The sequence below is a fragment of the Echinops telfairi genome, unplaced genomic scaffold (assembly GCF_000313985.2).
Source record: "Echinops telfairi isolate 266 unplaced genomic scaffold, ASM31398v2 ScPeMD7_2;HRSCAF=8, whole genome shotgun sequence".
Classification (NCBI taxonomy): domain Eukaryota; kingdom Metazoa; phylum Chordata; class Mammalia; order Afrosoricida; family Tenrecidae; genus Echinops; species Echinops telfairi.
The window spans coordinates 14,914,586-14,926,307 of NW_022103898.1; the positions used below are offsets into that span (position 1 = coordinate 14,914,586).

Below are 11,722 nucleotides of genomic sequence, written 5' to 3' on the forward strand. Positions count from 1 at the left end.
AAGTCCTGCTTGACTTACAGGCCCTAAGCTCCTTTCTCCTCCATCATGGAAATGCAGCCCAGTGCTCTTACCTGGGATGGGGAGGGAGCAAGGGACCGAAGGAAGGTAGGACCCTCTCCCGGGCGAGAGACCCCAAGGCTGAGAGTGATGAAAGTCAGCTGGTGGGCCTCTGCACAGCTTCAGTGACCAGAAGGCCAGCACCTGCCTCTCCGTCTCCCTCCCTTCTCTCACACGCACACCCCTGCCTCTCTGCCCCCCTCCCCACCCCCACACACACATACACAAACACACACACCCCTACCTGGCTCCTTGGTTACACTGGACCAGAGACCTGTGCACCACCCAGGGTGACAAGCGTTCATTCTGTCTGCTGGTCTGGAAATACACAGCTCTCCTCAGTGTCCCATGATGTCATTGTCTTCCAGGAAGAAAGAAGGTGTCTTGACATCACATGCTCACCAAAGTCCTATTTTAATGTCACCCAAAATAAAACCGTGGTCAAAGTCAAGGCAAGGTTCTAGTCAGGATGAAGGGGATAACTGTGGGAACAGGCCAGACCCCGGAGCGGTGACATGTAGAGCCCCCTCCTGTGATGGCCGCGGGGGCCACAGTGCTGTGCAGAAAAGGCGTGGAGTCAGCGTGGCAGCACTGTAGCGCTCACCAGCTGACAACGGGCTGGAGAGTGGTGTAGAAATCCCTAGGAACCAGGGAAAACGGGTTCTGACACTGTCAGGAGTCACTGTGGAAAAAGCTCTTAGAGGTAACAGCATTTGCCTCTGAAAAAGCTGGGAGTTAACAGCAGAGTTGTGTTCAGGATCGTGCAAAGATAGAATTCTTAAACACGGGGGCTCTTGTCAGGATCCATGAGTGCTGTGGAGGGCAGGCGGGTGTCCGTCCCAGGGGGTGCTGCAGGCCGCGCTTTGCCACACTGGCTCGTCGAGGGGGCCGTGTAGCCTGGGGCTGCCCCAGTGTAAGCCAGCAGTTCAGGGTGAATGACCAAGGGCTAGGGGTCTTCTCTCTAAAGGACACTGTGCATTTGGGTCAGCTTTGCCCTCCACACTTCCCTCGCTGCCAGGGCTCCCAAGCTGTCTGTGTGTGTGCCCTCCTATGTCAGGGTGTGCCGTGGCCATGCTAATCCCCATTTTTTTGTTTTATTTCAAATCACACACAGATAGAATCTGCAAACTGCTTCAGATCAAACAGGTCTGATTGTGTGTAAATACATATGTCCTTTTTAATTTTTATTCTTAATGGTTGCTTCAGTTTTGCATCAGTGCATGGTTAAAAGCAGTACACATCAGCTATTTCATGACTTCATATCTCCAAATGAATTATTTCTCCTCTTTTTTTTTTGTTTGTTTGTTTGTGCAGTCAGCTGAAGAAATGTTAACATCTCACTCTAAATCTCTCAGTGACGTCTCTGTTCCCTTCTCTGATATAACAGATGGGTTACTGCTTGTTATAATTATTAACATCGTGGTGTGGGCCAGGGCGAGGGTGGGCAAGATTGATTCTTTCTTGGGCTGGGGCGGGGCCAGTCGTTAGGGTCTGGAATGTTAACTCAAGTGGTGACTGACTGTTTCCGTAATACCAGGTCGTTGTGGCTGCACGCTCTAGTAATTGAGGCTGTGTACTTCACCAAGCTTGTGGTAGAGCTAGGGCGAACCGCTGTCCCAAGAGAATGCTGGGATAGATAGTTAGCCAATACCAGTCTGAACGTGATGATTTTGCTGGTTGTTTTAGCTCAGATGTTGGCATGCTTAGTTTTTAATGTGATTAATAAACGTGGCGCCATCCCCCCTCCCCACGCCTGAACCCTGTCTCCCACCCCTCCCCTGCCCCTGTTCTTTTTTTTTTTGTTTTGATTTGTTTTGTTTTTTAAGACATTTCAGAACCCGTAATGAAAACCTTCATGTTTGAAACTGCACTTTGGTCTCATGTTCCTTCTGGAAAAGCTTTCGGGTTAGCCAGTAGAAGTGAGTGGGGAGCAGAGCAGAATTTGGGGAGACCATTTCTCATCGAACCTCTCTGTTCCCTGAAATTATTTTTTAAAACATGAGAGCCCGCTGCCTTTTCCCTTGCCTTGCATCTTGTGATCTGTTTTCCTGAGTAACCAACTCCGGGAGTCGCAGGAATGCTGGGGAATGGACCTAAGAGTCCACAGGCTCCCGTTGCCTTTCATTTTTCCCACCCTTGGGAACCATGCATGGATACCCTCAGTTTGTTAAGATCATGCCTGTCCATTAAACATTTTTTTTAAAAAAAGATAGCTCCTTGCTATCAAGGCGATTCTGACCTGTTTGAGTCTAACTGCGTCACAGGTTTGCAGGACTCTAACATTATGGCCTGGGTCCTCCTCCTCCTGCCATCAGCACTGGTGGGGCATTAACCACTGCGCCCTCAGGGCTGCTCCTCTAAACACAGCCCCCTGGTTGGCCTTCTGCAGCAGGAGAAGGAGGCGTGCCAGAGTAGGCTCGCCTTTGAAAAGAAAGAAAGGATGCACGCCACTTTCCTTCATGCTGATGGACTCCGGGAGCCTCCTGTCAACAATGGTCTCCGAATCCCTAACCCGCATGACCGAAAACCTCACCAAACACAAACTCCCCCGTCATTGCCGCTGAGAAAAGAGACCCATTCCCAACGTTTGTGCCCCAATTCCCCGCTGTTTGGAAGGAAGCCCACTTTGCAGAGGCTGGGCATGTGGGGCTGTTGGGGTGAGCAGTGACATCAGCCCTGAAGCCCCTTTAGGCAGGCCGAGAGCAGGGAGAGGGACTGCTGGACTGCAGAATTAGCGTGATGCACCCAGCCCTTGACTGGCCACCATGCCCCGAGAGACTGCACCCCAGCCCAGGAGCAACACGGAGATTGCTGAGCGGAGGGTCTAAGGTGAAGGCCTACCCTCCCACTGTGAGCCTCTACCTTTCTGGGACTGTCCACCTCTGCCGTGTGGCAAGCAAAGTACGTTTCTAAGCAGAATTCAGAAGTGAGCTGCCCGTGAGTCAGTGTAACTGCTTTGATGACCCCTGTTTGTCTCCCTTTTGAAGATGAGGTTGGTACCACGGAGAGAAGCACCCGCAGGAGGAGGAGCGTAGATGCGGCTCAGGGTGGGGGCACTCGCCCGACCTGTTGGCATCCAGCCGAAGGACCCTCAGCTAGTTGTGGTTGACTTGCTGGACTCTGAAGTGTACACCGGGGCGAGGGGGTTGGAGGTCTAGGTGGTTCCCCACCCCCTGGACTTTTCAGCATCCATCAGTCATCGGATTCAGTCATGCCTGCTTTCTAAGTTAGCTGGCAGGCCAAGTGTGTTGGCTCACAGTCCTCAGTGTGCTGGCCCCTGGCCTACATTGCTTTTTCTTCATCAGTATTGCATATGGGCCTTGCCCGTGGAGCGCCGGTCTCTCTCACGGGTAGTCTCGGTGACAAATTAATGCGAGGAGTATCAGAGTCGCTAATGCTAGCGCACAGAAACATAATATGTAAAAAAAGAAAGAAAAGAGACGTAATATGTGCTGATTTACAATTCACCCTTCTTGTCAGTCCGCTAAGGAGCCCTGGTGGCACAGTGGGTTTTGTTGGCCTGTTAACCACGAGGTTGATGGTTCTAACCCACCAGTCACCCCATGGGAGAAAAGTGAAGCTCTCTGCTACCATAAAGATGTACAATCTCAGGACACCTTAGAGAGCAATTCTACTCTGTCCTGCAGTGTCGCTGTGAGTCAGGATCAACACGGTGGCAGTTGGGTTTATCTCATAAAGATTTGCCAAATTTCTACAAATATCTCCGCTCCTAAAAGTTTTAGCAGAGACTTATAGAATAATACAGTTCCAAAATTATCTTTGTTTCGTAATTTGAGAGCAGGTGGCATTATTGTTGGGTGATGCCAATTCGAGTCCCTGTGTTCAGTAGAACAGAACACTGCCCAGTCCTATGCCATCCTCACGACCTTTGCTGGCTAGCTTTTGAACCCGTTGTTGCGAGCAGTCAGTCAGTCCATCTCATTGAGGGTCTTCCCCTTTTTTGCCGACCTTCTACTTTACCAAGCACAACATCTTCTCTAGGGCCTGGTCCCTTTTGATAACATGCCCCAAAGTAGGTGAGACAGAGTCTGACCATCCTTATCCCTGCAGGTGGGCCAGCTCTGCCTGGACTTCCTCTAGCACAGATGTGTTTTGTTCTTGTGGCAGTCCGGGGCATATTCAGTATTCCTCGCCAGTGCCCACGTCAGAGGCCTCAGTTCTCCAGCTTCCTGGTTCTCCGTCTGGCTTTTGCATGCATGAGTGATTGAAAACGCCGTGGCCCGAGTCACATGCGTGTGCAGCACGTCGATCCAATGAAATAGTCATTCGAATTCCTGACTGCTGCCTCCACGGGCATCGCCTGTGGATTCAAGTAAAGTTGAACCTTCCACCACGTCAAGTAATTCTGTAGTGCCAGTTTAGTCAAGTTCTGGATATGCGTAACAAATTGCATGGAACTTAATTTTCTACCAGTAGAGCAACATGCAGACGGGTGCAGTTTGAAGCATTTTCTTCCCTTGTATGTGTCAGTGTGTCTGTCTGTCCTCGTGTGTGTGCGCGTGTGTGAGTGTGTGCACGCGCACGTGCGCGTGTGTGGCTGGGGGGGAGAGGTAGCTGTAAAGTCAGTTCTCTTCTCTCCTGTAGGGTGGATATGCAGCCTACAGATATGCACAGCCTGCCACTGCAACCGCAGCCACCGCTGCTGCAGCCGCTGCAGCCGCTTACAGCGACGGGTACGTAGAACAGGCACCGCGACATCCCCCAGCACCACTGGCCACCACCATTTCCCAAAGGCGCTGAGCACAGGGGTGGTCTGCAGGCAGTGCTTCCAGGGGCTTGGCTTCTGCACACTCGTTCTGAATCGTCTTTGGCTGCCCTCTTCCTCATCTCCACCTCCCCTTCATCCGCACCGTCTAGAAGCACTTCACACCTTGTCGGCGTCCCACCGTTTGGGAAAAAAGCGATGTTTCCCCCCGCTCTGCCAGTTTCCTGTAGCACTCCAAGTCACCTCCAAACCCGCAGCTCAGCCCCGCTCCCCCCAGTCCTCCTGCGGCGACTTGTTATTTGTAGACCACAGTCTTGCCTCGCTTTCTGACTGCGTCTCTTCTTTCCAGTTATGGCAGGGTGTACACAGCAGACCCCTACCATGCCCTTGCCCCTGCCGCTAGCTATGGAGTTGGCGCTGTGGTGAGTACACAGACCTCTTTTCATTAAACCACTTCCCCCGGCTGCCTCAGTGCCCACAGACTACAAAGGCTCTGGGCTGCGAAGGACCCAGCTTTCTTTCCTACTGAAGCCACGGAGGACGAGCTAGGCACTGGACGGCCCCGTCTTTGTGTGGGGGTTGTAGTCTGAGCCTGGGTGCTAGAGGCAGGAGGGAACAGCCAGTGACCCTCAGCCCTGAATAATGGCATCGTCTGCTAGTGAGTGAGGGAAGGGAGTGGGTTGGCATCCTATAGTGGCTGGGACCCACCAGCAGCACAGCGTGACTGGGTGCATGATAGGTGTCATCCTGCTTTCTAGCTTTCACACACACTGCAGGACACACACTGTGTGTTAAGTTTCAGGGCTAGGTGCCACGGGCTGTCACAGTTCCCCTAGGCCTCCTAGAAATAGCCAGGTGACCAATAACTGTACTCAAGGATGTTATAGCAATACCATCTGTGGCAGAATACGGTACTTTCATGAACCTGCAACTCCTAGTACTCGGTGGCACTAAACTGTCCTAGCCGCACACAGGTGCTCCCAGCAGTGTCCTCACGTCCAGTCTCCTCTTGGTGACATGGAGGACTTCAAGGAAGCTGGCTGAGTGGCATGTCCCCCCACTGGAGAAAAGTATGAGCGAGGAGCTAGGGATGTGCAATGTGAGGTCAGGACAGATGTCCCTGGTCACAAGGTATCAGTGAGCTGAGACTCAGAGTGGCCCTGGAGAGGATATGTCCCTGAAGAACAGTACATTAAGATCCCCCCTCCCAAAACACACATACACACACACACACACACACACACACACACACACACTTCTCCAATGGGCTTCCAAAACGTTCATGGAGAGTGCTCGCTTCGCCAGCACATATACAAAAAGTTCATGGACGAAGCGGAATTAGAAGATCATGTCATTTTTCCACAAACGTCTTCAAGTCGCCTTGCATAAAGATTAGAGTGTGTTCCAGAAAGCAGCCTAATATTTTATGGTTCACGGGGTAAATCCCCCCCACCCGTTGAAAGCTAGACTCTGGTTAATTAAGCGAAGCCTCCCTCCTCTCCCTGAGCCTCTCCAGCCCGTGAGACCATGGTAGGCTCTGGGTCGAGGGCAGCACCCCCCACAGGCAGTGTCTGATGTGCCCCTTCACAGCTTCAACAGCAGCTTGACTTCACCTGTGACGCTTCTCTCACCAGCCTGTTGTTGTTCTTTGTGTCTTTAATAACTGCAGGCAAGTTTATACCGAGGTGGCTACAGCCGATTTGCCCCCTACTGAAGTGACGTGAGACCCTGCACATGGGACAGCCCCAGTTCGTGAGGCCTGGCTATTGCAATATTTACTAGTAGAGGAACTCTATAGCAAGATGAAGAGGAAAAACAAACAAACAACAAAAAAAAGAAAAACACAAAAAAAGAGAATACTTTTTTATACCTCACTATGTTCTTTGAATATGTATTTTTTTTTCCTTTAAATTTCTGCCTTTAATTCTTTTGTTCCAAAGATTGTGCTTTTTGGTTTTTCGGTTGTTGTTTTCTTTTTTATTTTCGTTTGTTTTGTTTTTGGCTCTTTTTTTTTCTTTTTTTAAACCGTGGTTAAAAAAAATAATGCATTTCCATGTCTGTCTGTCCATGCTTAGCTTCTTCTGTCCCTCAGGGGAGAGGCAGCGAGTGAGGAAGGAGGAACCGTGGGGGCTGGGAAAGGCATGGCCTCAGCAGACAGACGACTCACGTGTATCTGGTGCTGAGAGGCTGGGACGGCGAGAAGCAGGCATAGGGGGAGGGATGGGGACCTGTCTTCCTTCCTCTCTGCAGCAGGTTGTTCTCAGCTCCTCGGTTTCTGGCCTTCGGCAGGCAGTTCTATTCGGCTGTGGCTGGAATCCACATGCTGACAGATGATAGGAATTTGTGCTTGCAGAGCAGGAGAATTAAACAGCCGATGTTCCTCTCCTCTGTCCTCCCGTCTTCTCCGTTCTATTGAACCATCATCTGGCAGGCCCGGCCTGGGTCCCTTGGCGGCGGCATCTCTGGAATTGGAATATGCGTGTTTCCAGACATTCTCTCTGACTGCAGGTCCTAAGCCCTGGGTTTGAGCTCTTTTTCTTGTGGAAAAGATCCTTCTTTCCTTTCGTCAGCCGGGCTACCTCCCCTCACCTCGAACCACCACCGAGTTTACCAGTCCTGTTGTTAGCACCCTGTCCCCAGGATGCAGGAGTGTTGGACCCAGGGATAGGGGACTAGCCTGTGGCCAGAGGTCCTCCCAGGGTCTGGACACAGTCGGAGGAATCCAAGTGCAGGTGGTTGAGAGGCCACCGCAGCAGGTGAGGACGAGACCTGGCATGCGAGATGCCTGGTGGTCACTCGGCTCGAGCCAGTGGTGTGCTCGGGCATCTGTAAATGCAGTGCAAACACAGGAAGCCGGTGCAGCCCACAGTCAGCGACCAGCTGTCCTTGGGGAGTGGGTGTGGAAGGAGGCAGAGGCACTCCGAGCGAGCTCCAAAGCCATAGGAACTTCCATCGTCCGGAACCTTTGCCAGCCTCCTCGCTTCAATCTTGAGGCTTTCTGCTGCCCACCCAGCTTCTCCTGACCCTCCACAGAGCCCCCACTGAGCACTGGACCACTCCCTAGCCCGCAGGACACCAGCCGCAGAGCCTGGCAGTGGCTTCCCGCTGACCTGGAAGGAGAGGGTCTAGAGGCCAGGATCTGACCTGTTGGTGGGGAGAGGTGCGCCTAGCTGCTTACCTCTTTACCAGAGTAGGGGAGCGCTGCCCTCTGCAGAAGTCCCTGCTAGAGCAGAGGAAAGTGCAGTCTCTGGGTCCCTGGTCTCTTCACATTGGTACTAGGGTGACCTTTCACCCGAGGGAGAGCTGCTAGAGGGAGTAGTTCAGAGACCCAGGCGTGTGGCTTGCTGTGAGTTTGGTTTTGTTGTTGTTTTAACTCCTGCCTCCATGCATCGTAACTGGTTCACATCCCTGGATGAAAATAGCAGGCTCTCGACACTGTTGCAATCCTCTGGTAGACGAGTGCCCCCGGGGATGAGACGGCTGCTCCCAGAGACACGAGGGGAGGCCGCGCCTGGCCCCATGCAGTCACTGTAAGGGTCCTTTCCCCACCCCACCCCGAGCCAAAGTGGTTTGTTGCTGTTAAGACAATTTTTGTTGTTTGTACATAAATATTTTAGTTAGGGGAGGGGGATAGTGTACAGGGCTGTCACCATTCTAGGGGACGGGAGCAGAGTGGCCTTTGTGTTCTCCCATTTGTTTGTGTGGCGAGAGAGGGCTCTCTTACTGTCAGGCAAAGATTGAGATGTGATGTGTTCAAATAGGGGCCTTCCTCCCAAGTCAGAAGCGAGGCCAAGTTCTGCAAGGCTGTGCTCCACCGTGGCCAAGGGGGCGGGTGGGCATCGTTCTCTGCTTTCTTCCAAGAAAGAGGCGAGCCTGCGGGGGGAGGGGGTCCAGAAGAGGCAGACGCTTGAGCAGGAGGCACCTAGTGTGTTTTTCCGTTCAAACGGCTGGCTCTGGCTGAAGACTGGGCTGGCTCCGGATCCCCGGTGGCTTTCTGCTGCTCCTGCAGGGGGACTTGTAAGCCTGCTTCCTACAGCCCCCTGTTCTAAGAAAGACCTAGCGGAGTAAAGAGCCGCTGGTTCTCAATGTCACTACAGACAAGCCAGCACAGCAACTGACCCTGCATTGTGGCCACTCCAAGCTCGCATCAGAGGCAGGCCGCCATCTGGCAGACCCCGACTCCGGTTCTCGTTGCATGAGAAGCCAAATCCAAAGGACGCTCGGCTTCCTGTGGACTTGATCAAGGACATTGCTTGGGAAATCCCAGGGCCCACCGGTGCGGAATCACCGTCCGAGTGAATTGAGAGCATTTCTGTAGCCACAGCCGAGACTTTGATACTAAGCATCTTCCTTTTGGAGCCTGGCTCCTTCAAGGAGGCCTCTAGTGGAAACCCTTGATCTGCACCCTCTCTTTCAGCCCAGAGAGCCACCCTTAGGTCTTTCCCGGAATCCCCTGTCGTACCTGGTTCAGCACCCGTCAGCCCTATTAAACAGTTGTGGTTCATCATTCTTATGGCTCTCGGGTGTCTCAGACCCCACCCTCCCTGTCCACCAGCTACAATCTGAATTGAGCCAACCTTTTTTTTTTTTTTGCTTGAAAAGACTCGGGCTGGGGACGCTTCTGGAGATGCATTCATTGTGTGCACGGCTCTCAGAAGTGAACCACTCCTTTAGGGCAGACTTGCTCAAGCTGGAGCCAGAAGCGAGCTCATCCCGCCATCCTAGGGTTGGGCGCACAGCTTCCAGACGAGAGGGAAGGGTCACTAAGGATGGACACAGTCCCAAGCGTATGCAAGACAAGCCCTTCCCTCGGGCGGAGGGAAGTCTGAGAAGCACTCAGACATGCAAGAAGGGAAAGAGGAGGCGTCCGGTGGACGGTCCTCCTTCCGCCAAGGCCCGCTTCCAGAGTTGCCGGTTCCTACTCATCCCCAAGACTCAACTTGGGGTGGCGAAGGGGTAGTGGTGTTTCCAGAGCCTAAGTTACCAGTGTGCACCCTTTGAAGAGAGGAAGAAACCCAATCGTGGCAAGGTGAACATGACTGCGTCAGAGTGTGTATGTGTGTGTGTGTGGTGTGTGTCATGCTGCTGAGCACGTCTGACCATTTGTAGTACACACCGGTGACACACTGTTGCATACAACACTCGGTTTTCTCGGAGCTATTCCTCCCAGAAGCCTCTTCCCACCCCTTCCCTCTCCCCATGTACTTCCTCCTCCTTGCTCTCCTGATGAGCAAGGCAGTAGCCGTCAAAGAGCGAGAGACCAGAGCAGGGCCTTTTCCCAGCAGACTCTGCGTGTGTCCTCCGGTGTAGTGCATGCAGGAGCAGACTGGCAGATGGGCAATATGTGAGGAGCGGTGGGGGGTAAGGGCGAGCCCTGAAATATTGCCGTTGGCTATAGCAGCGAGTTCTCACTTTCGTTACCGAAACTGTAGCCAGTTACAGTTCACTCAGGAAAACGGTCGATCAACACAGCCATGGTAGTGCTGGTTGGCAGGGATCGGTAACTGAGAACTGCTGTCAGCCACAACGGAGCTGGGGGGACCCCACCCTCTCCCTTACCCTACCCCGGTTAACTGCCACCAGATTCCTGGGGGACCATAAGTTTGGGAATTCTTCAAAACAGTTTTGTTGGTTTTTTTTAAGTTTGGTTTTTCTGGGGTCTGATAAGCGTTTTAAAGCAGTGTCTAATTCCTCCCCCTTGCTTCCCTGCCCCGCCCCCCACCCCCCACTCCCAGCTTGTCATTTTCTTGTATTTTTTCTGTTCAGTGTGTGTGTGTGCGCGCCGCGTGTTTGCGCAGCTCATTTTGGCTGTATTATATATCGAGTGATGAATTGGTCCTTTTTTTTTTTCCTTAAAGGATATGAATTGTTTCGTTGTTGTTGTTTTTATCCCCTTTTTCTTGTGTTACCATTCTGCTTGTGAATAGCCGGAGCAGGCCTGGGCTGACTCGGAAGCTAGGCCTGCCAAGCTCACCAAGAGCCACTGGCGTCTGCCTGTCCCCAAAGGACAGACCGATGCCCTGCGCCTCTGAGCTTCCCAGTCCCAGTCTCGGCTACAATTGCCACAGACCCTCCCCTCCCCTGTCCCCATGGCAACATGCAGTCTCTCTCCTCCCCCCTCATCGCCATGGCAAAGCAGGTACCTAAGAGGCTTGGAGGGGGGCATCATGTGGGATGCTTGTGTAATTGACCACCTAGCCTTCTCCCAGATTCCCTCCCTGGGACCTCTGAGCTGTTTGCCCAGGGTCCTGTTTCCCTGTAACTCCAGAGAAGTGTCCCCAGGCGGCCGGCATTGTGACAGTCCCGAGCCCCATCCCCCTCTTGTTAAGAATCATATTGTATAGTAGCTTTCAGACCATACAGTATTCATTGGGTTACTCCTATTACTATCAAGTAGCTGGAATTGTGAAGGTCGGAGTAGTTAGCTCTTTAGCTTTTCTTCCTTATTTTTTGTATTCCTCTCATGTGTATAAATTATTGATCATGTTGCTGGCTTTTATAAACTCTCAGCGGAGGAGGAGCTGCTCTGCCTCTGCCTTTGCAAATGGTAATGAAGCACTGTTTTTAAATAAAAGAGAGAAACACCACGCGTGGGCCTCTGTGTGTCCATCCTGTGGGCTGGGGGCAGTCTCCGAAGACCCTCGACTGAGATGGGAAGGAAGGAAATCCCCCACAGGCAAGAAACTGAGAGTCCTGGGGCTGTGGGTTCCCTTTGGTGCCCCTCACCTTCCAGCAATGTTCTCAGGGGTCCTGCTGGCGCTGCAGCCTGTTACTGCCCTAGCTGCTTCTTCATCACCTCTGAATTTGCCTTCAGGGTAGGGGTGCACCATGCACCCTGCCTTTGCAGCGAGCCTCAGCCATAACCCCACCTCACCCAGCGCTGGAACCCCCCTGATTCCTTCCCCACCAACCTCCAGTCCCACACCCCCGCTCCCCAAT

The 11,722-nt window shown here is 52.6% G+C and overlaps 1 protein-coding gene across 17 annotated transcripts in view; it reads left to right on the top strand.

The window, feature by feature from the left end:
* Positions 1-11,370, top strand: part of RBFOX2 (RNA binding fox-1 homolog 2) — a 215,200-nt gene extending 203,830 nt beyond the window's left edge. For 9 of the 17 annotated variants that reach the window (XM_045291747.1, XM_045291754.1, XM_045291782.1 and 6 more), the window contains 4 exons: positions 1,172-1,203; positions 4,663-4,751; positions 5,133-5,205; positions 6,453-11,370. In XM_045291747.1, coding sequence (XP_045147682.1) covers positions 1,172-1,203; positions 4,663-4,751; positions 5,133-5,205; positions 6,453-6,507 — 249 coding nt within the window. In that variant the 3' untranslated portion in view covers positions 6,508-11,370. The remainder of the gene's footprint in view (positions 1-1,171; positions 1,204-4,662; positions 4,752-5,132; positions 5,206-6,452) is intronic. The other 8 variants (XM_045291760.1, XM_045291771.1, XM_045291766.1 and 5 more) reach the window with 1 other exon arrangement.
* The last annotated feature ends 352 nt before the right edge of the window (positions 11,371-11,722 follow it).